At 53.8% G+C, this 21,796-nt stretch overlaps 8 protein-coding genes across 8 annotated transcripts; 6 read left to right on the plus strand and 2 right to left on the minus strand.

The window, feature by feature from the left end:
• Positions 1 to 1,709: 1,709 nt before the first annotated feature.
• A1O1_00520 (uric acid-xanthine permease) lies at positions 1,710 to 3,727 on the plus strand (the record flags this gene model as incomplete). The annotated part of the gene is made up of 4 exons (XM_007721438.1): positions 1,710 to 2,113; positions 2,222 to 3,105; positions 3,170 to 3,270; positions 3,338 to 3,727. The coding sequence occupies 4 exons, from the start codon at positions 1,710 to 1,712 to the stop codon at positions 3,725 to 3,727; spliced, it is 1,779 nt and encodes a 592-aa protein (XP_007719628.1).
• A 1,000-nt stretch (positions 3,728 to 4,727) lies between these two features.
• On the plus strand, positions 4,728 to 6,563 carry A1O1_00521 (uncharacterized protein; the record flags this gene model as incomplete). The annotated part of the gene is made up of 1 exon (XM_007721439.1): positions 4,728 to 6,563. One exon carries the CDS (start codon positions 4,728 to 4,730, stop codon positions 6,561 to 6,563), a length of 1,836 nt encoding a protein of 611 aa, XP_007719629.1.
• Positions 6,564 to 7,185: 622 nt separating this feature from the next.
• Positions 7,186 to 8,629, plus strand: A1O1_00522 (uncharacterized protein; the record flags this gene model as incomplete). Its single annotated transcript, XM_007721440.1, has 2 exons — positions 7,186 to 7,252; positions 7,329 to 8,629. 2 exons carry the CDS (start codon positions 7,186 to 7,188, stop codon positions 8,627 to 8,629), a joined length of 1,368 nt encoding a protein of 455 aa, XP_007719630.1.
• Positions 8,630 to 10,030: 1,401 nt separating this feature from the next.
• Positions 10,031 to 11,221, plus strand: A1O1_00523 (uncharacterized protein; the record flags this gene model as incomplete). Its single annotated transcript, XM_007721441.1, has 1 exon — positions 10,031 to 11,221. One exon carries the CDS (start codon positions 10,031 to 10,033, stop codon positions 11,219 to 11,221), a length of 1,191 nt encoding a protein of 396 aa, XP_007719631.1.
• A 1,269-nt stretch (positions 11,222 to 12,490) lies between these two features.
• A1O1_00524 (uncharacterized protein) lies at positions 12,491 to 15,399 on the minus strand (the record flags this gene model as incomplete). The annotated part of the gene is made up of 3 exons (XM_007721442.1): positions 12,491 to 14,040; positions 14,090 to 14,276; positions 14,329 to 15,399. 3 exons carry the CDS (start codon positions 15,397 to 15,399, stop codon positions 12,491 to 12,493), a joined length of 2,808 nt encoding a protein of 935 aa, XP_007719632.1.
• Positions 15,400 to 15,923: 524 nt separating this feature from the next.
• Positions 15,924 to 17,456, plus strand: A1O1_00525 (uncharacterized protein; the record flags this gene model as incomplete). The annotated part of the gene is made up of 1 exon (XM_007721443.1): positions 15,924 to 17,456. One exon carries the CDS (start codon positions 15,924 to 15,926, stop codon positions 17,454 to 17,456), a length of 1,533 nt encoding a protein of 510 aa, XP_007719633.1.
• Positions 17,457 to 18,140: 684 nt separating this feature from the next.
• A1O1_00526 (2-oxoisovalerate dehydrogenase E1 component, beta subunit) lies at positions 18,141 to 19,364 on the minus strand (the record flags this gene model as incomplete). Its single annotated transcript, XM_007721444.1, has 2 exons — positions 18,141 to 18,178; positions 18,230 to 19,364. 2 exons carry the CDS (start codon positions 19,362 to 19,364, stop codon positions 18,141 to 18,143), a joined length of 1,173 nt encoding a protein of 390 aa, XP_007719634.1.
• A 399-nt stretch (positions 19,365 to 19,763) lies between these two features.
• A1O1_00527 (DNA polymerase iota subunit) lies at positions 19,764 to 21,616 on the plus strand (the record flags this gene model as incomplete). The annotated part of the gene is made up of 2 exons (XM_007721445.1): positions 19,764 to 20,110; positions 20,161 to 21,616. 2 exons carry the CDS (start codon positions 19,764 to 19,766, stop codon positions 21,614 to 21,616), a joined length of 1,803 nt encoding a protein of 600 aa, XP_007719635.1.
• Positions 21,617 to 21,796: the final 180 nt, after the last annotated feature.

Consider the following 21,796-nt stretch of genomic DNA (forward strand, 5'->3'; position numbering starts at 1 on the left):
CGCAACAGGAGTACCCACGCAAGGGATTTTTCTCTGGAGCCATCACACTAGGTCAAACCATGTCTGCTCTCCTGTCCATAAAGACGAGGTTCATTGAACGTACAGGGAGTCCTTGAGCCCTCATTGGCAAAAAGCATGCTATTCATTTGCCGATCTGTCGGGCTCGGCAAACTCTGATCATTACTAGTTCATCCCGTTTTGTGCGCATCGCGTGTCGTCGGCAATTTGGCTCCAAAAAGCTGAGAGTCAAATCCCTAATCAAGCTTACGTACGGTATGATGCGCGACAGACAGATCGCCCAACTCGGCTACTAGTTGACACTTACAGCCTGCAATCACAGATGCATCGACATCTATGAAAGGTTTCGGGCATCTTCAGGCGGTCGGCGATGCTGGCCTATGGAGCCAAGTGATACAGCAAAAGTATAACGAGACTATAGACGCTGTCTGCCGCGTAGAAAGAAGCAAGATCTGTCTGCCCCTGCGAAGTAATGCCATGACTGTCGGACAGGCAGGAACCAATAGGATAGGTCAGATGGTAGCCTGGTATCTTGATAAAAGAAAGCACCCACTTTCGAATTTTTGTCGATCGTATTGCGGACTCTATGTAACATCATAGGGGCTGGCGAGAGGATAGCCGACACCCTGCCGGAGAGAGGGGCCTCTTCGTCCTAGCTCTGAGTCTGGGGACCCGGCCGACGAAGCTCTGCAATAGGCTAGCAATCAGCAAGACGGGGCCGATCCCTTGCAAGGGAACAGCGGGCGCTTGTATGAACACTGGAGCCGAAGAAGATAACGTCGACCAGAACAAAACTGTGGCCAACCAGCGACACGAAGGAGAAAAAGGAATGATTCGAGAGAAATGGTCATCCCAAAACGAGCCAAGTCGCCTATCTCCCTATTCGGGCACCTCCGGGCCAATCAGCGTGCTGGAAGTCTCGAGATAGTGGATCCCTACCGGGGCGGAAAGCTGAGGTGTGAAGGAGCCTGCCCAGAAATTCTCATTCGTCTCTAGCAGAAGCTGGATGGCAATCCTCATCTGGGGACTTTTCTCATTGCCATGGGGGATCCCGATCCACCGATCCAGGCGACGGCCGCTTGCGGGAACCAGGCCTCGACTTGACTTTTTGCTTGGCTTTTGCAAATCTTCCCCTACAGAGTACTACCAGGTATCATCTGTCACAGGTCACTACCCTCTCCGTACTCCGGCCTCCGTCAAATTGATGCTCGGCCTAAGTTTGCGCAGGGCACACTGCTAGGAGGTGACCTGCTCTCGTCGCCGCTGGCCGTCAGCCTCGGCGCAGCGCCCCAAATTTTTGATGTCTCCACCTCGCAACAGGGGGGCACATCCGCTGCACAGACTGTTGTATGCAGGAAGCCTAGAAGCAAGACTGCTTGGAAGATTGACGGAACTGGCCACTGCCCGACGAAGAGTATGCGAAGCTAGATATGCTTCACATTGACATGTACTTTGTATAAGAGTCTCCAGCCATCTCGGCACACTGTGAGGTAATAGTTCCCCCAGACTACATTGCTCCATCACCATTCGTCGCTCATCCTCTCTCGAGCTTGCGACCAGCCATATATACATACGGTGTCTCTCGTCTCCCTTGTGTTGCTCCTTGATCCATGCCCAACGTTCCTTGGTAATCTACCAATTGACTTCACAGCCAGCACCAAGCAGCCATCAACACAAAAAAAGGGCCCATCATGAGTGAAGCAGATAGAATCGGGCCAGATATGAGCCACAAGCAAACTCTGGCCGACCGGATCAATGGCGTCCGGAAGACTTTCTTCACCAAAAACGGCCTGGTTGGCTCATACGACTACGCATTCCTGTTTCGACCGAACATTCCCTTCATGAAGAAGCCTCGGCGCGCGAGCCCATTCTTCGGCTTGAATGATACCATGCCTGTCGTCCTGGCTCTTTTGCTCGGATTTCAGCACGCCCTGGCCATGTTGGCCGGTGTCATGTCCCCTCCCATCATCTTGTCCGGTCAAGGCGGTGCCAACCTGACTCAGGAGGATCAGCAATACCTCGTCTCGACGTCCTTGATTGTGTGCGGCATCCTGTCGTCCGTCCAGATCACTCGCTTCCACATCTACAAGACTCCGTAAGTTCCATCTTTTTCAGCCTCTACCCTTTTCTGGGAGGCACCCATTCCCCAAAAGAGCGTGTCGGGAATGACCCAGAAACGAGTCTGACATCTCTATGATTTTAGATACTACATTGGAACCGGCCTGATTTCTGTCGTTGGCACATCCTTCGCCATTATTCCAGTCGCCCAGGGTGCCTTTAATCAAATGTATGCAAACGGATTTTGCCCGGTCGACGCAGACGGCAACAAACTACCCTGCCGAGAAGCATATGGAGCACTGATCGGAACCTGCGCGGTCTGCGCCTTGGTGGAAATCGCCATTTCTTTCATGCCGCCGAAAGTTTTGCAACGGATCTTCCCTCCCATCGTGACCGGCCCTACCGTCATGCTCATCGGCGTGCATCTGATCGAGACTGGCTTCCAGAACTGGGCTGGCGGCAGTGGTCTCTGCAACACGCTACCCGACGAGGGATTCTATCGATTGTGTCCGGACATTACTGCGCCGCACGCTCTTCGCTGGGGAAGTGCCGAGTTCATCGGCCTCGGATTCCTCGTCTTCCTGACCATCATTCTGTGCGAACGCTTCGGGTCTCCCATCATGAAATCCACCAGCGTCATCATCGGCCTGTTGATGGGCTGCATTGTCGCCGCTGGTTGTGGCTACTTCGACGATTCGGGCATCAAGACTGCTCCCGTGGCCTCGTTCATCTGGGTCAAGACGTTCCCTCTCTCCGTGTACGGCCCGCTCGTCTTGCCCGTCATGACTGTCTTCATCATCTGCGCCTGCGAAGCCATCGGCGATGTGACTGCTACTTGCGATGTCTCGCGCCTTGAAGTCGAGGGACCACAATTCGAATCCCGTATCCAGGGTGGTGTGTTGGCGGATGGACTGAATGGCATTATCGCTGCCTTGATGACCATTACTCCCATGTCCACTTTCGCTCAGAACAACGGCGTCATTGCACTCACCCGCTGCGCCAACCGGAGAGCCGGATATTGCTGCTGCTGTGAGTCCGACCTCTTGTTTGATAAATTTTCTGATCAGCAAGTTTTACTGACACGAATTTACAGTGTTCCTGATCATCATGGGCCTCTTCGCCAAATTCTCCGCGGCGCTGGTCGCTATCCCATCAGCCGTTCTTGGAGGCATGACGACTTTCCTCTTCTGCGCTGTAAGTATCAGAAACGTCCACTCAAAACTCGTTGGATTCAAAAGCTAACCAAAAATGAAAAAAATAGGTCGCTGTTTCTGGTATGGCCATTGTCAGCCATGTCCCTTTCAACCGACGAACCCGATTCGTTCTGACGGCTTCGCTTGCCGTCGGCTACGGCTCGACCCTTGTCCCGACCTGGTTCGACAACGTGTTTACCTATGATGGCGGTAACCATGCTCTGCGTGGCTTCTATGATGCCATTGTCCTGGTCATGGAAACTGGCTTTGCCGTCACCGCTTTCCTCGCCATGATCTTGAACTTGGTCCTGCCTGAGGAGTTTGAGGATACTCCTGAAGGAATCAAGCAGGACGCCCTGGCGCAGCATAATTCATCAGATACTCCCAGCTTCGCTGGCGAGTCCTTCGCTGGCGAGTCGTCTAAGGTCCAGGATCTACCTTCGAAGGAAGTCGCATAGATTACGACCCTGAGTCGAAGGGGTATCTTGAGGGATCGTGTGACTTTTCACAACGCAGCTTAATGAATAGATGGTCTGCTAAAAAAAAGGGGGTATGAGGGAATGAATCAGTACTATGTGAATGAGATGTATGTGTCTGTTTTGACGATGCTGTCGCTCTGTGGACTGAAGGGTGGCACTGTTTCGGTAGACTGATACCCATCTTGAATAATGAGAAACATCTACCAAAACGCCCAAGATTCATGATTGCCACGTTCTCTTATCCAGGAGAACCCCTAACTCCCTTCGAACACAGCCAGACTACACCTTTTTTATTGTGAAAGTCGGTGTTGCCTTGAGTTGGGTTAGGCGTGGAAGACATCTCCGTAGTCCAGCTGCAGGATTTAGCCAGTACGGCTTCTGCATTGCCTTTGCTCTGTACATGTACGTAGTATAGAAATGGAAAGCGCTTGATGTTGGGCAAGGCTGTGAGCACACGTACATCTACCCAATCAAGCAAGACAGCCGGCCCCTATGTTAAATGGTAGGTTAGCCGGTCACTAATATTATACTTTGGCAGGTTTGCCGACACGTTGTTTGCTTGTCGTGGACGCTTTCGGTGGAAGCAGATCGACTAACAGACAAGAATCCTGCCCTGCCACTGTCACTGCCGTTGATTGCAATTTCGCTACTACCAACAACAACTCATGCCAGGAATTTTCCAACAAATCACTCAACCTGCACACGTCGACGATATTCCTATTGCAAACCATATCTCACATATCTGCACCTTCAAAGTCAGTCCAGTGTCCGCCTAAGGTCGCGTCGACTGCCGAACAGCCCCCATCACACGACCTCGTCAGACCACCCGCACCGCAGGCATGTGCGTTGTGTGATTGTCTGCCAGAAATTCCACTACCGCGCAATTATTGCTACTCTCTCGCCCAAAAGCCATGATTGTCGCATTCGAGTGTTACTTGTTGCCCTGATAGACAAAACCTGCGAGGCCACGGCCTGAACAATGGCCTTCAATTTCAACTGGTCTCCGTTATCTACGGACGCCGGATTTCTCCCACGAGCCCAGGAACTCCTGACCAATGCTCTCAATCGAGCCGACCCGAAACCGGCCATCATTGTCGACGAGATCATAGTGAATGAGCTCAATCTGGGCGATGTCCCTCCGGAGTTGGAGATCTTGGAAATCGGCGACCTGGCCGAGGATAGATTTCGTGGGACTTTCAAGATGACCTACAAAGGGAATGCATATCTTACACTGAAGACAAAAGTGCAGGCGAACCCTTTGAACACATATCTAGGGACGCGCTCAGCCTTCGCATCACCACAGCCGTTGGCCGCTGATAAGGGATTGACGATTCCCTTGCAAATCACCCTTTCGGAGTTTCGATTGTCCGGATTCATCATCCTCGTGTTCTCGCGACAGAAGGGGTTGACTTTGGTCTTTCGAAATGATCCTTTAGAGTCTCTGCGGGTCTCTTCGACTTTTGACTCCATCCCTTTTGTTGCGAACTTCTTGCAGAAAGAAATCGAGACTCAGTTGCGAGGGCTTCTTATGGACGAGCTGCCTGCCATCATTCACCGGCTTTCGCTAAGGCTGTGGGTGCCTGAATACAGAGCGCGCGAAGAACGCGAGCTCGGACCTGCCGATATGTCCAAGGACGAAGTCGTAGTCGACCCGCTGGCAAGTCCTCCTCAGGACCCTGTGGACTCGACAGGCGCGGTGTTGACTCCAGCCGAAGTGGCGTCATTGTCTTTAGACTCGTCGATCGAGACGCAATCACTCTTCTCGCGGAAGAACCTACTCCGTCTTGCAACGCTGACCGACTCGCACCGCACGTTGTCGCTATTCACTCCATCGATAAGAGAGGCTGTGTTTCGGGCATGGACAGGCCCCATGGAGCGTGGAGAAATGACTGGCATTCAAAGCCGAGCGGCCACACCGGCACTGTCCAGGGCACATTCATATGCCGGAAGCCTTAGTACTACTACCACCTACACATTTGACAGTTCGCCCCACTCTCGCCCTGGCTTGCCGAGCTTTCCTTCTGCTGGCAGTGGGCTAGGTATGAACAGCACACGCCACGGCCAAGGAGGACACAGAACGCGTAGGAGGAAGAAGCGCGTTGTCGACCTACGATCACATCCAGAGACAGGAGTGCTAGAAATGGTGAGTGAAGACGGCTCGACGGCCGACACAGAAAGTGTGGCGGAAAGTACTTCAACCGGGCCGACTGTGCTATCTGCACCTGCAGCAACCATGGCTTCAAATCCCACTCACGGGCTGGGTCTCGTCACGCCGCCTAAGAGTCCATTGGCGGGTCAGCGGGTTGGTATTTCTACCGGTCGAAGGAATAATTCGTACGAAACACGGAGCGTCAGCGAAGGAGCTCCAGGCCCTGCCATTCCGAGTACAGTCGAAGAGCCCACGGGTGACACTCGCAAGGCTTCTCGCGTGCCAGACCTTGATGCAACCATCCGTGTGCGGTCACGCAAACGGATTCCTATATCTCTTGATGATGATGAGACGCCAAGCGCATCGATGTATCTGCCTGATCCGAAAGATGGTTCTGCCCCTCAACCAGCAACTGAAGCGCATTCGAACCAGCCAGAAAGGCCTGGCTTCCATGGCGAGGCTGGGCCTTCGCGGCCACCACTCCCCAACTTCCTTTCCTTCGTCTCAGACTCCTCCAACGCCGGTACGATTGCGGAGCGGGCGTGGATGATGAAGATGGCCAGTGAGATGGCCAGACGGTATGAGGAGGAACGATTAAGGGGCGATTTTGGGCCGATGTCTGCTCGGGACATGGAGCAACCTCCCCCTCCTGCCTATGCCCGATGAGGAGGAGTTGGGGGTCTTTGAAACCAGGGTGGAGTCAACCGGCGTTGACAAATGTACCACAAATGTAATGGCGTGACGATGCTATGAGATATAATGTCTATAGATGATGTTGACAATGCAAGCGTGGTATTGGATCCTCTTGCTGGGCTGGGAAACAGTCCGTCCGTGGCTGGTCTGGGTCGTGTATTGGTCTATTTCATAGCAGCATGGTTACCAAGTAGTAGGATATTCATCCCTTACTATCTACACCTACACAGTGCTGGTATCTTTCCCAGCTGAGTCGGGACAGTAGTACAAGGATCTTTGTATGCCCACAGGTACTTTCATCGCACTGCCGTATGGACTGATATACTATGTTATGAATTGTGATAAAGACACAGGCTCGACAGTTAGCACACCAAGGCTGTGGCTGTGGTTGTGGCTGTCGAATCAAGCTGCGGCTGCTGTGGCTGGAGGAGTGTGGGACTCTTCGTGGGACTTGGCAGATTACGTTAGCACCAAATGTAACGAACTCTCTCGATTGATACATTGCGTGGGGAGCTTCAACTGTCGCTTTCATTGTTGGAATAGTATCTGACATCCAGTTTGGAAGTTGGGTCCTTACTGTTTTGGCGTCTTGGATATGGATTATTTCAAATCCCTAATGGGCGGGCAGCCCTCCCAGGCGCCGATAGCTGCAGACGACTCTGGTCAGTACAAGTCGAGACATCGACACCCGTCCGTCTCTGTCCTCGTCCCCCTCTTGCTAACGTCTTGTGTCTCCAGACTTTGCCGACTTCGCTGATGCGCCAGCACCCTCACCAGTGTCTATCCCCGCCTCTCCTGCCGATACACAGGCCGCGGAACCGACTGCAGCAACTCTGGGCCAGCGCGGAGTGTACACGAAATGGTATCGAGTATGGGAGCGCACCCAGCCGTCGGATTTCCTGATGGAAGCGATCATCCTCCCGATCATCATCGTGGCCTTACTGGTGCATTACTGGGGCACGCGCTGGAACCGCAGTAAAGCGAAGAAGTGGATGGCCGTGCATGCGCCGTTACTGGAGCGGGAATTCGCCTTGGTGGGATACGCGCAAGTGCCCAAAGTCACCCCCTACGGCGAAGTCCAGGGCGACAGCCTTCTCGAGGCTAGTGCGAAACTTTCCGGCGACAACCTCCCCAACGACCTGCTGAAGGAGAAGGCGGCCTGGGAATTCGAGACGTACGCGAGCGGCCGACAGAACGTGGCTTTTGTGGATTTCCGACTCTACTTGAAGAGACGCATGAACCCGATGTACATGGCCGCAGAGGGGATCACGGGCATGTTCTTCGACTCGGTCAAGCCCAAGCCCGAAAGGATGGAGGCGGTGATGTACACGTTTGACGGCAAGGAGAAGGATTTCGTGCCGCCGCCAGTCCCGGGCTCGGAGGAAATAGGCAAGTCGAAGCCGACGGGCCATTCGGCCTACGACCCGTTCGTGTTCGCGATCGTCAGCAAGATGGTGATGCGCCGTCTGCGCGACGAGCGGTACGATCTGTCGTTGACCTTCACCAAGGACAATGCCAAACTGCCCAACTGGACGACGGTGATGAGCGAGAGCGCCGAAGTCACCGAGACGATGTTGACCAAGGACCTGGTTGCCGCGGTCAACCAGGCGGGTGATCTGTTCGAGTACCTCATCGTCACTGACCAGCCGACGGACAAGCCGACGACGCTGGGCGAGACGACGCCGAAGAAACGCCTCCACCTTTCGCTGAAACTGCCGTCCGACGGTAACTATCTGCCCACATTGCCCCTCTTCCAGGCCTTCCTCCGACTGCCGGACTTCTTGGTCGCGCAGGCCCATTTCCGACCGGAGGTGCTGAAGAAGGTCCATGCGATCCGCGAGGCGGAGAAGGCCAAGCTGAAGAAGATCAGTGACAAGGAGGCGGAAGAGGAGCGGTTGAAGGCGCTGGAGAAGATGAAGAAGGAGGAGCGAGATCGCAAAATGAAGGGCATGAGTGCCGAGGAGCAGCGCAAGTTCTTGGAACGGGAAAACGAGAAGCAGAGGAAGAAGGCGGAGAAGAAGATGACGAGGAGAGCGTGAGCCGTGGACGTCTTGCATATCTCGGGGAGCTCACTGCTTGTCTCGTTCTCTCGATTTCTACCTTGGTACATACCGGACCTTGTGTCTCACGGTTAGCAGCCCGGGGCTTTCTTGCAGTGGGACGCGTTTGGACTGAGCGATATGGGAACGCCAGCAGACATGTTCTGGGCTACTATTAGTAGTATGCTGCTCATTGCCGAGACCAAAAATTGCATATATTTGTCCAGATGTCAGACACTGACGGTGCTCTGCTATATATACTGAATCTTGAGGGTCCTGTACTTGCCCACGTAGGGGATCGGTAGGTAGCCGGGTACTTGCTCATGTATATGTATATATATACATACCTAGTACATAGTATATCTGTCAGTCAACCCTAGATCCAAGATCCAGGAATATCGAGAATCTCTGTACATTAATTCCCCTCTCTCCTTTCCCCAATCATTCATCTCATCTCAATAACATCCTCATTTGTTGTTTGTTTGCTGTTTGTAACACATTGCTGCTTCTCCTGAGCTTTGCTTCTTGACACGGCGTCTGTCACTGCCAGGTGTTTCGTTTCAGCCCCAGACCACTTACCCTCACCACCCCTACTATACCTAGCACAGTTCAGTTCCCCGGCTGTCAATCTTGCTCGGCGAAGCGATGGGTACCTAAGGCACCTAAGGTAGGTAGTACCAGTATTGCGTAACTGAGCAAAGATTGCGCCTCCGCCAACCCACCGATGGAGTTTGACACTGACTGACACGTCTGACGTCCGCGCGGCCTAAGCCTGTGCTATTTGGCAAGGCCAGGCGTTCAAGTCATGGCATGGCATTTGCACGATTGGGTCTTGGTGGTTCCTTTCCCTAGGCCTCTCGTTGGCCCTGGTTTCAGAGTTCAGGCCCCGACCACTGCACGACCGGTTTGATGCCCATGGTTACGAATCGTTCTCCGTCTTTGCATCGCTGCCCGTTCTGGGGAGGCTACGTAAGATGCCTAGCCATCTCAGGCTTTCCCAAGTCCGCACTGCTGCACTCCTGCACTGCCCTCGGGACAGCTTGGACTTTGCGTTGTGTGTGTCCTGTGTACACAGAACGGAGGAGACATTGCTCATGGACAGAAAGGTGAAGTCAAGTGCTGAGAAGTCGTGTTCAGTGTTCAGTGTTCAGTGTTCATCTGGCTTCACTCTTCTTTGATTTGTCTGGTCTTCAAGTTGTTTGTTTGCATTCCTTGTGATTTTCTGAGGAAAATCATCTGACCAGTGTGAAACCTTGAAGTCTGTTGTTCCCTGCTACTAGATATTGGGTACTGCTGGCTGTGTTGTTGCTCAGTTGATGGTGGTGTTGAGGGAAAAACTTCCTCTCTCTCCTTTCTAGTTGTCTCTTGATCTTGCTCGCAGTCATGTTATTACGACTACTCATGTCCTTCCTTTCTCTTCTTTCTCAGAGTACAGCACTGTCGATCGACGTCTCGAAACCAACAAGAAGCACATCAAGTGACCTCTCGAAACGGACATCCTCAGCCTGCAACAACTCGCCTGACCTCTGCTCCAAGGCGTACAACAGCATCGTCCATCTCGGCGCCCACGACTCCCCCTTCGTCCGCGACGCCTCGACAGACTACTCGACGTCCGGAAACCAATACTATAACTCGACCGTGCAACTCTCGGCCGGCGTGCGGCTGCTGTCGGCCCAAGTGCACAAGACCAACGGGCAATGGCACCTCTGCCACTCGTCCTGCGACCTGATGGACGCGGGCCTCCTGTCTGACTGGCTGGAAGAGATCAAGGAATGGCTCGACTCCAACGCCAACGACGTCGTGACACTGCTCCTGGTCAATTCCGACGATGCAACAGCCGCCGAACTAGCCCAGCAGTTCGCAGCCGCCTCCATCGCCGACTACGCATATACACCGGCATCCAGTACTTCGGCGCCCGCCACCTGGCCGACCCTGCAAGAACTCATCAGCTCAGGCAAGAGACTCATGACGTTCGTCGCGTCGCTGGACACCAGCACGCTCTCGTCCAACGCGTCCGAGTCCTACCTCATGGACGAGTTCACGTTCATCTTCGAGAACGCCTACGACAACACCAACGCCAGCGACTTCAGCTGCACGCCGGACCGCCCGAGTTCGGTGAAAGGCGACTCGCAGCGTGCCATTGCGTCGAACCGCATGGCATTGACCAACCATTTCTTGTACAAGGAGGGTCTGTTTGATATCGAAACCCCCGACTCCGATCAGATCAATGTCACCAACTCACCTTCCAACTCGGTGGGGAATCTCGGCTACGCTCTGAACGCGTGCAATTCCGAGTACGGCCAGCCGTCGACCTTCGTGCTGGTCGATTTCTTCGACCAGGGTCCAGCCATCGACGCTGTCGATGCCGCAAATGGCGTCACCAGTCCTGTCGGTCGGACGGCGCCGCCGGCGCGAGACACGCGCGAAGACTCGAATAGTCAGAGTCTCAGCCAGTCGTCGTTTCAGGGCATCGTCGATCTCGTCAATCAGGTCAAAGAGGGCGAGAAGCCAAAGTTGGGCGCCTGGATCTGGGCCGCGGGGAAGTGGACTTTGGGTGGCATCAATTTGAGTGGAGGGAGTGTTGTGACTTGAAAAGAACGGGGAGACTAAGAATGATAGAACAACATCCCCCTCTCTCTTGAGGGAAGGGAGTGAGTCCAAAATGGAAACGGACATCAGCTCATGATCTCAGTTCCGTCAAAAGAGGCGCACGCACCGAACTTACTCGACAGACTCGACCCGCACCGCCGCAAAAGAGGAAAAGAGTCAGTTGCTTCGAGAGAAGGTGCCCAAAAGACTTCCATACGACGCTTACCAATACGTTACGCGAAGCTCCCAATGCATGTGCAATTGACACCCAGTACCATCTGAAGCAGACCAGAGAGAAGGAGTTTTCCATCGAATTACGATATCCCGACTCACCGGGTCTCGCCACACAAACAGATTTGGGGAATTGGATATGATTGATCGTTCTCGACCGTCAGGATGCCATCGCGGGGACTGCCTGAAGGGAAATGAAAAACACTCCCCACTACGCCGAGAGAGGGAGTCCGTTCCAGGATATCTGCTGGTCTGCACATCAGAGAAGAAACTGATGGAGAGTGTTTGTTTTGATGCATTCTTTCGCAATCGGGATGATGGTACATGAGCATAGCGGTCGGCTCGCCTGGGAATCTTTCTTGGAGTATTAGAAAACCGTGAAGGGAATCCAAATGACAAGGAAAAGGGAAAGGAGGGTTAATGATACCTAGGATTGGATACCCCTTATACCCAGACAGAATATGTGCTCTTGGATTTTGAAATGGATTGGAAAAAGAAGCGAAACTGCTAGGGCCTAACTGGACATGATGATGTCCGTGGCCTTGATGGCAGACAATCAGAGTCATAGACTTCGAAGTAGTCATGGATATGGTTCTTGGAATTTTCGAAAGACTCAATTTGGGGACTTTTATGCCTATGCTACCTGGATTATGCTAGCATGGAAGCAATCATGGTTCATGTATGCCGGACAGATCTTTCATACAGTAGTCTTCAAAAGTGATCCCCAAGTGGCCAGTCATGCCTCGAATACTCGGGGAAAACGTTCATATGAATATATATTGCAGTGATCAGACTCAGAAACGATGTTGTCTCTATTCCTTTGCTCCACGCCTCCAGAGACCTCTGGTTTCGATTGATCTTACTTTTTGTCTCTGAACCATACTGTTACAACCCTTCGGAAACGTTGAAAGGGAAACCACTATATCTTACACCCGTTCTCGTCAACTCCCGCCCTGAAGGATCCAAAATGCCGGCCTTGCTCCCAAAGACTCTATCCTATCAGTAATATCCCTCTGCCTCGACAGAGAGCGCATGACACGTTCACAAGCTCGCAAAAACGCGCTTCAACACCTCTCGACCCTTCCAGAGATTCTCCACCCTCATCCGCTCGTTATCCAGATGTGCATTATCACTCGCCTGGCCCATGGGGAACATGGCGGCGGGAGCATCGAACTCGTGCTCCAGGAAGCTGAGCGCGGGGATGGATCCACCTTCACGAATGAAGAGTGGTTCACGTGGTAAAGTCGACACGGTGAAAGTGCCGGTGGTGGCGAGGGAGGAGGCTCGACGGTGTGACGCGCGTTTGGTCGTGTCGGACGATGCTGATGCCTCGACCGGAACCCATGACATCGTCCCCGGAGTAGGGGTAGGTGTAGATGTGGGCGTAGAGCTGGTCGTCGAAGTCTGGAACGAGCGCTGCGACGAACTGGCCGCCTCTGGGTTCCAGACGTCGACAATGGCCGCCTTGAGCGTCGTGTAGATTTCGCTGCGCACGTTGCCGAGCCATGGGTCCGCCTTGGACGTGATGTTCACGTTGAGGCTATTGGAGCTTTGCAGTCTGGCGAACTGCTCGTGCAGGAAAGACGATAGACTGTTGGCGATTTGCTCCGCCGTCTGTGATGGCACGATGCGGATCGACAGCGTGGCTTTGGCCGAGCCGCTGATTGTCACCGCTGTCTTTGCCTCAGGCACTTCAATCCGGTGGACCGTCAGGTTCGGGTACCGCCAGCGCTGCATGAGCGATAGAGAAAAGTTCTTTTCGTCCTTGATCTCGGGGTGGCCCGGTAGCAGGGCGGAAGTGATGGATGAGTAGGCCTTCATCTCCGCTTCCGACAGCTCGTCAACGGTGTCGTAAAAGCCAGGAATCATGACCTTGGTGCCGGATGGTCCGATAAGCGAGGCAAGCAACACCGTCAGATCCTTCAGTGGTTCATGCTGGATCGACTTCCCATCCATACCTGAATGTAGGTCTGGCTTGTTGGAGGAGATGGTCACGCTGGCATGTACAACACCGCGCATACCGAATGTCAGGCACGGGATGTGGTCGTCCAGCCAGTAACTGTTGGAAAGTAGAATGTAGTCGACAGGTCCGATGGCGTGGTGCATTGACTGCACGGTATTGCGGAACCCGCGCGAACCGGCTTCCTCGTCCCCTTCAAGAAGAAAGGTCACGTTGCAGGACAAGGAGCCATGTTGCATCAAATCTGCCACGGCATAGATCGCAGCGAGGATGGGACCCTTATCATCTGTCACGCCGCGCCCGTAGAGAAAGCCATTCAAAGGCTGCAGACTGAATGGATCGCCGTACCAGGCGTGGTTGGGGTTCGAAGAGTCGTATTCAGCGTCTACTACGTCGTAGTGGCCATAGAACAGGACAGATCTGGTGGGTTCGGAGACATTGGAAGCAGAGAATTTGGCTAGTAGAATTGGATTGACACCTTCCTGTGGCGAGAAGAGGTTGGTGGTGGCACCAAAGGCGTTGCAGAGTTTACGGAGGAATGTCACCGCGTCGTGGCAATCGCGCACACAGGTTAGATTCAAAGCGACGGTACGGTAAGAGACGAACTCTCTGAGGGCGTTCAGTAATTCATCTGTAACACATTAGTACTCCACAAGTGAAGAACAGTAGAGAAGTCCCACCATTGCTGCGAGCAGAAGATGCCATAGATGTATGGGGGGCGGCTTCTGCATCCCACAATGACACAACCCTGTCGTTACCTCCTACAACAAGCAAGTCGTGGTCAGGAGTGGTGGTCAGACTCATTGCCAGAATCTTCCCATTCGTTGCTTGCCAGCTTTCGGTCTCTGTGAAATGGTCGTTGAAGCGCTGGAACAAGAGTTAGCAAAATATGTACTTTGGCATATGAAACTTTTCCCACCTTGACCCATCCTTCCGTGGTCCCACACAGAATGCTGTCTGCGCTGACAACAATCTGGCTGACATCCCCATGACCAACATTTAATCTCTGAACGAGTTGTCCTGATGCGAGGTTGTAGACGTTGGCTGTGCCGTCCGACAGGCCGGCATAGAGGAACGATGCTTTGTATGAGAGACTTAGCACTGATTTATCTGGGTTCTTGAACTTAGTTATCTGCAAGATGCCGGTCAAGTAGAGTGCGTCAAGTGACCACATCTTGATCGTGCCATCACCGGCGCCAGTGACGAGAACCTCTTCGTCCTTGTTATGGTTGAAGAGCCCTTTCACCAAGATCATGCTGTAGATGTAGCTCTTGTGGGCGTATTGAAGGTAGTTGCGAGTGGGTATTGTCAGCACTCGACCGCCCAAGCTGTCCAGCGTGGTTGAGGTGCCATCTTCATCCGAGATGACATTTGCAATCCCGCCGGGTCCCAAAGAGTCAAAGAAACGATGCTTTCGAGAACCAGGAGCAGCTGAATGAGTGGGAGATGAGACGCCGGCGGCGCCATCAGTGCTGAGCTTGAACCATTGAATGCTGGAGTTCTGAGCGCCCCAAAACAAGGTCTGCTCTTTGGTGGAATGGTTGACACAGAAGACATCGCCAATTTCAAAGTAAGAATGCAAAGAGTACAGTCTCTGTAACGTCTGAGTTGACCAGACATTGACAATTGAGTCGGCTCCGGTGGAAAAGAGAAGAGATTTGTCTTCCGATAGAGAAAGGCTTAAGACACTCTCCTTGTGGGCGGGTACCGTAGCCAGCAATTCGTACGTCTGCAGGGACCATACAACAATGCTGCCTCCCTGGACACCTGTAAAGAGAACATCGTCGTCCACTGCGAGAGCTTGTACGCTTCCCGGGGCATTGATTCGGTGGATGGGAGGCTTTGGCTTATGGGATGTGGGGAGAGAAGAGGTTGATTCAGAGTCTTCCACATGTCGGCCATCCTGCAAGTCAGACGTGACTGCGGTTGGGCCGGTCCGGGCATGAAGACGGCCTGAGGAGCTCTGATTCGGCTCGTCAGTCGTGGCCATGGCCAGGCCGAATCGCCCAAGCCGGAATGGAAATGGACGGGAGAGAAGGGTGGTGGATGTGGCACTCACTAGAGTAGCCCTGGCAGCGGTAGGAGCTGTAGCAGCTGTAACAGTGGCAGCATTCGGAATCTGGCGCAGTTCAAGTTGGAAAAGACTCGATTTTCCCCACGTCGAACTCGAATGCGCAAGCGGCGGATTAGGGCGCAGGCAGCACGTTGATTCGCTGATCTGGCACATCTTCACCCCCCTTGACGCTCCTCCACGCCTCCTATCGACGTCTTCCTCAGCTATCCTCTATCTGCTAGTATCTCGTAGGCTGGGTACTGGACGACAGGGGGTCGTGAGCCTGGTATAAAGAGGTGGGAAGAGCTGCAAAAGGAATACGCCGTTGTTGTCACTCAAGCAAACAAGACAGAGCAAACAACCCCCCAGCCGCCATCGGACAGGGAGTCACATCTATGGCGTGATGTTGGCCCCCTGTTGCACGTTCGTGTAACAACAGCAGACCTCCGGAGACAACAACAATGGCGACGAGGGCGACTGAAAAGTCGTCGCCTCTGGGTCCCTACAGACCAACACTCATCCTTCATGGCGGTGCAGGCTCTATCTCACGCGCCAGCCTTCCCCCTGAACTCTGGTCGCAATATCATACTTCTTTGCTGAAATATTTGACGTTGACCCGCGAGTTGCTCGACTCCGGAGCCTCCGCCCTGGATGCCGCATGTCATGCTGTGACTCAACTCGAAGATGACCCTTTGTTCAACTGCGGCCGCGGCGCTGTGTTTACGGAACAGGGCACCATTGAGATGGAGGCAAGTGTAATGGTCTGTTCACTTGACCCCGCTGGTCCGCCTGCTGGTGCCATCAAGCGCGGTGCAGCAGTGAGTCTTGTGCGGAACACACGTCATCCAATTCTACTGGCCAAAGAGGTCCTGGTTGCGCCAGACGACGAGGATGGTCTGGGCGGGACGAGCACCATGCATTGCCATTTGAGTGGGAGGCAGGTGGAGGAATGGGGCTGGAACGAGAGAGGTCTGGAGAGGAAACCCGACGAGTGGTTCTGGACCAAGAAACGCTGGGAGGAGCATAGGAGAGGTCTGCATAAGCCTAGTTCTTACACTTCCGAGAATATCTTTGCTCCCGAGGCCCCACCCTCGAAGTCCCGAATCCAGAACAACCACGAAGACATGGACAGCTCCGAGATCCCGAGTCAAGGGACGGTCGGAGCAGTTTGCCTAGACTCATGGGGAAATCTGGCTGTCGCGACCTCGACCGGTGGCCTGACGAACAAGAAAGCCGGACGCATTGGTGATACACCGACAATTGGTGCTGGCTTCTGGGCAGAAGCCTGGGAAGAGCCCACCAGCTGTCCAGCTCGGCGCGACCACGATGCGGTACAACGGCAACTGTTCGAACACCGTAATCAACCAGTTCTGAACCAGGCGTGGGCAAAACTGGGCGAGCTGGTCGCATCATGTATGACTGTCCTAGGCCCCGACGTCAGATACCATCAACTGAACAAGGCATCTCCCGCGGCGGCGACTTCGTATCCCCAATCCTATCACTCGCCATTCTCTCCCGCAGACTTCTCAGCTCGCAGAAAACGAAAACGCCGTCGAGCGGTAGCCATGTCAGGGACCGGCAACGGCGACTCCTTCCTCCGCACCAACGCCGTACGCACTGCCGCGGCAATGTGTCGCTATTCCCCTGCTACATCTCTTTCGGACGCGGTGACTGCGATTACTGGACCAGGCGGCGAGTTGCAATCCTCTGCTGGCGATCGATGGGGACGAACAGGTGAAGGCCAGGGCGGGATCATCGGGATCGAGGTCATCAATGATGAATTTGATTTTGACAATGAACGGTGCAGATATAGTGCCAGCCCAGAGAGCATCTACTGCGCTACCACCAATGGTGGCAAGACGACTCCAAAGAAGAAAATGGGCAGGGCGGTTTTTGACTTCAACTGCGGTGGGCTCTTCAGAGCTTATTATGAACATCAGGAACGGGAACGGGAAGAGAAGCCTAAAGTGATGGTCTTTAAAGATGAATACTGATTGACATCCCGCACTGGGATAATTACACAGATAGAGGTCGCACAGTGCGTATCAGGAGACTTCATAGAAGCTAGTGCATAGATCCCGACGACATAAAGGTAAATCGATCATTTTTGACCCGTTTTGCGATCTATGCCCCAGCGACGACGGAAGATGGCCTCGAGGTTGCAACAGCGCATTCAACGGCTCGGATAGAAGGTAGTATTTGTGGCCCATGCCATACGAGCCTTTGTATACTCTAGGAGTGGCTCCAGCACTCTGCCTTTCGTCACTCCACTTTTGAGAGAGAATGACAATTCAAGGGGGAATCCGTTGCGAATTGTGTCACATGCCCAAGGATGCATGAGTGGGCAGGACAATCCCGATCGAGGATCTCGGGTCCGCTGCTGGCGTGGCGCCTCGTCAGGACCATGGCCATGGTCGAAAGGTAGAAGTCCGCTGCTGGGAAGGCGAATGTGCACGCTTAGCCATCAGACCAGCACACTCTCGGCATGACGAGTGACACGTGTATCCGATAGGGCAAAGCTCGTTCAGGTATCCTTGAGAAGTCCCTTTTGTCTCCGCAGACGGATATCGGTGGATGGCCACTTGTTGGGTGGAGGTCGTTTGAGAAATAGGGGCGCGGCGCTCCCAAGGTTGGCGGAAGGTTGTGTCAAGTTGGCTGGTTCCAATCTTGAATGCTGTTTAGTATTCCAACGTTTTCTTCATTGCATCGTATATTCCTTTAATTCAATTAGCACCTCATAAGCATACAAGCTTTCAAGTGAACTCACTCGTGATGTCTGGGATATAAAACTTCTCATATACCAAGCCGTGATGGGTACTCCAACTTGTAACCCTTGCCACAGGCGCTTCGAGTCGAAGAAAGGCTCCTTCCTGTATGCTCGCGGCCACCTCGGCCCCTACACCGGCATTGTACATGCTCTCATGGACAACGACCGCTCTGCCTGTCTTTTTAGCGCTTTCCATAATCGTGGCACGGTCCCAAGGATAGATTGCTCTCAAGTCAATGAGCTCCACGCTCAGACCTTTGATCTCCTTCTCCAGAGCTTCGATCGCTGCAGAGCAGAGATACAGTGGCTGTCCATACGATATGACCGTAAGGTCCTTGCCCTTTTTGAGGACCTCGGCTTTGTCCAGTGGTAGGCTGTAGGGTTCACGAGGCACAAATTCCTCGGCGGCTCGATACAGAATCTTCGGCTCCAGGAAAATGACGGGGTCATTGCACTCGAGAATCGACGCGGTCAGAAGACCCTTGGCTTGCGAGGGTGACCGAGGCATAACGACCCGTAGCCCCGGGATGTGCGTGAACAAGGCCTCCGGGCTCTGGGAGTGGTATAGAGCACCGTGTCCAACACTGCCGCAGGGCATTCGGACGACCAGTCCTCCACAGTGTCCACCCGTGCTTCCCTCTCGGTAGCGCAGCTTGGCCGCTTCGTTGACGAGCTGGTCGAAGGCAGGGTAGACGTAGTCGGCAAATTGAATCTCAGCGACAGGCTTCATTCCCTCCGCCGCACAACCGATTGCAAAGCCCACAATGCCTTGTTCGGTCAAAGGCGTGTTGAACACTCGCGCCGCGCCGAACTCGTCGGCTAGCCCCTTGGAACATCGAAATACACCTCCAAATGCCACGTCTTCGCCGAACAGAAGCACGCTCTCGTCGCTTTTCAGGGCATGGTGCAGCGTTGTGTTGATTGCACCGTGCAGGTTCACCCAGTCGACGGGGGCGTCCTGAGCCAGGCCGAACGCTGTCCGGGCACTGTTCTGTGACTGATGTAAGATCGCCGTCTTCTTGAAATCGATGGGCTTGTTTAGACGGGCTCCGGCGGATGCTTGACTCGCCGAGCGACGCTGGAGCGAGGAGTTGAGCAGTCTCGAGACCACAGTACTCCTCCGGCAGCTGAACATGGCTACCTAAACAGGACTTTTCGCCGCGAAGACATTGAAGAGGCAGACGGCGAAGAGGTGGACGACGCCCAGGTATTTGAAGGGGTTCTATTGTGCTAGCCGAGGATAAGCGAGACCTAGCAGGCCGGAAAGTTGATGCGGGTCAAGTTTGCCGCAGCCGAAATCAGTCACGTGCCGCTCGTGACTGGCTCTCAACGTACAGTTAATCTGGTGGAGCAGAGAGCTCAGAAGAGCGAATCCTTTACTGTGGAGTACAGAGCATCATCGTCAACTCTTGGTCATCCTCACTTGTCGCGTCCCGCAACAGCAGAACACATTCAGGACGTAGCACAGAATCGGGAGCCATACCGAGAGCGACGTACTCACCTTCGCGCCCACAAAGATGATCTTACGACGATTATGCAGAATGCTCGGAGTCTGCAACGAGATGACAGCCGTATAATCATCCATTTCGACTACGATTGCTTCTATGCTTCCGTGGTCGAGAACGAGAATCCTGCCCTCAAGTCGGTACCGCTCGCGATCCAGCAGAAACAGATCGTGGTAACATGCAACTATGAGGCCCGGCGGCGGGGCCTGCGAAAACTACAACTCATAACCGAAGCTAAAAGAGTCTGTCCCGATGCCGTGATCGTCCTTGGTGAGGATTTGACTCGATTCCGCGATGCATCCAAGGAACTGTACGGCTTTCTCCAGCGGTCCGTATGGAGTGGCAGGGCAGAGCGCCTCGGATTTGACGAAGTGTGGTAGGTGCGATATTGTGCAGGTCGTGTTTGGTCTGCTTACCTGGTCGCAGGCTGGATTGTACGGACATGGTCGACTACAATGTAGGTCTACTCAACCAAAACGACCTCACCCACTCCTTCTTCTGCCTAGCCAGAGATGACCCTACGGTTGGATTCGATTACGACGCTTCGACGGTCTTCGGCCCCACGTTTCCCGCTCACGCGTTCCAACGTGCATCGTGCACTGAGGAGGAGGCACAATTGAGGCAACGCTTGGTCGTCGGCTCCCATCTGGCCAGGCATCTCCGTCATGAGTTGGAAAGCCAGAAAGGCTACACCTCTACTGTTGGCATCGCTACGAACAAGTTATTGGCGAAATTGGTTGGCAACGTGAACAAGCCCAAAAGCCAGACTACAATCCTGCCGCCATACCGACCTGTCGGCCATGTGGATGCGACCGTTACCCAGTTCCTTGACAAGCATGACATTGGCAAAATCCCAGGCATTGGTTTCAAACTTGCGCAAAAGATCAGAACGTGCGTGTTGGGTCGCCAGCTGGGACTTCCTCAGCCGTACACTTGTGGAGATGCGAAATATTCGGTAACTGTCCAGGACGTCCGTAGTCATTCTGGCATGGGACCCGAGATGCTCGAAGAGATCCTTGGCGGTGCGGGATCGCCTAGGGGCATCGGCGGAAAAGTGTGGGAGTTGATTCACGGTATTGACGACAGTGAAGTTGGTAAAGTCAAGCGCGTTCCGTCACAGATCAGTCAGGAGGACTCGTACCCGAGATACTTGGTTACATTCGCAGAGGTGAAGAAGCAGCTGCACACCCTGAGCGAAAGACTTATCCGTCGGATGCGCATGGACCTTCTAGAGGACGAGGAAGGGGAAGGGGAAGAAGAGTTCCGTCCACGCGAAGCTGGCCCACGACGTCGGTGGATGGCACACCCGCGAACCATCAGGCTATCAACGAGGGCTCGTCCAGCAACTGCACCAGATGGTGCTCGACAGAGGATGTCTAACCGGATCTCGCGGTCGGCGCCTATGCCCAACCTGGTCTTCAGCCTCGTTGAGGAGCCTTCCATTCTCGCTGACCGCTTGGTAGAGGAGACTTTGGTGCCGATGTTCCGCAAATTGCACCATGAGAAAGCTGGATGGAACCTTAACCTGATCAATGTCGCGGTGACCAACATGGCCGAGACTGCAGCGGAAAGCAAAGACAGCCAAGGCAGGGATATTGGGAGGATGTTCCGGCGCCAGGACGAGGTGCTGAAAGATTTCAGAGTCACCGTCGATTCAGAAGGAGATGACGGGACCGGGTCTCTCTCGCCGAGAGGCGAACATCTGGATCCCGAGATACCAGACTCGATCCGGAACGCACCCAAAGCTGATTGCTTGGCTACGGATGATTGGGACTTCGAGGGCGACGACGGTCAACAGGCCGACCGCTGCGAGTATTGTCACTACGAAGTTCCTTCATTCGCATTGGCGGCTCATCGGAGATATCATGAATTGGGTACTTGAAAGCTATGTATCTTTTCAGCTTGACAGGGAACATCCAGACGCCTTGGTCTGTGACCCACAGTAGAGATGCATACAGAGTAGAGCGCACGACATCGCAGGTTTTAGGTAAACCCCACGATATGGACCATAGAGTTGGGCCCATTATCAGCCACGATTCAATAATGCTGTCTCGACATATGA

Source organism: Capronia coronata, assembly GCF_000585585.1.
Source record: "Capronia coronata CBS 617.96 chromosome Unknown acBCG-supercont1.1, whole genome shotgun sequence".
Taxonomy (NCBI): Eukaryota; Fungi; Ascomycota; class Eurotiomycetes; order Chaetothyriales; family Herpotrichiellaceae; genus Capronia; species Capronia coronata.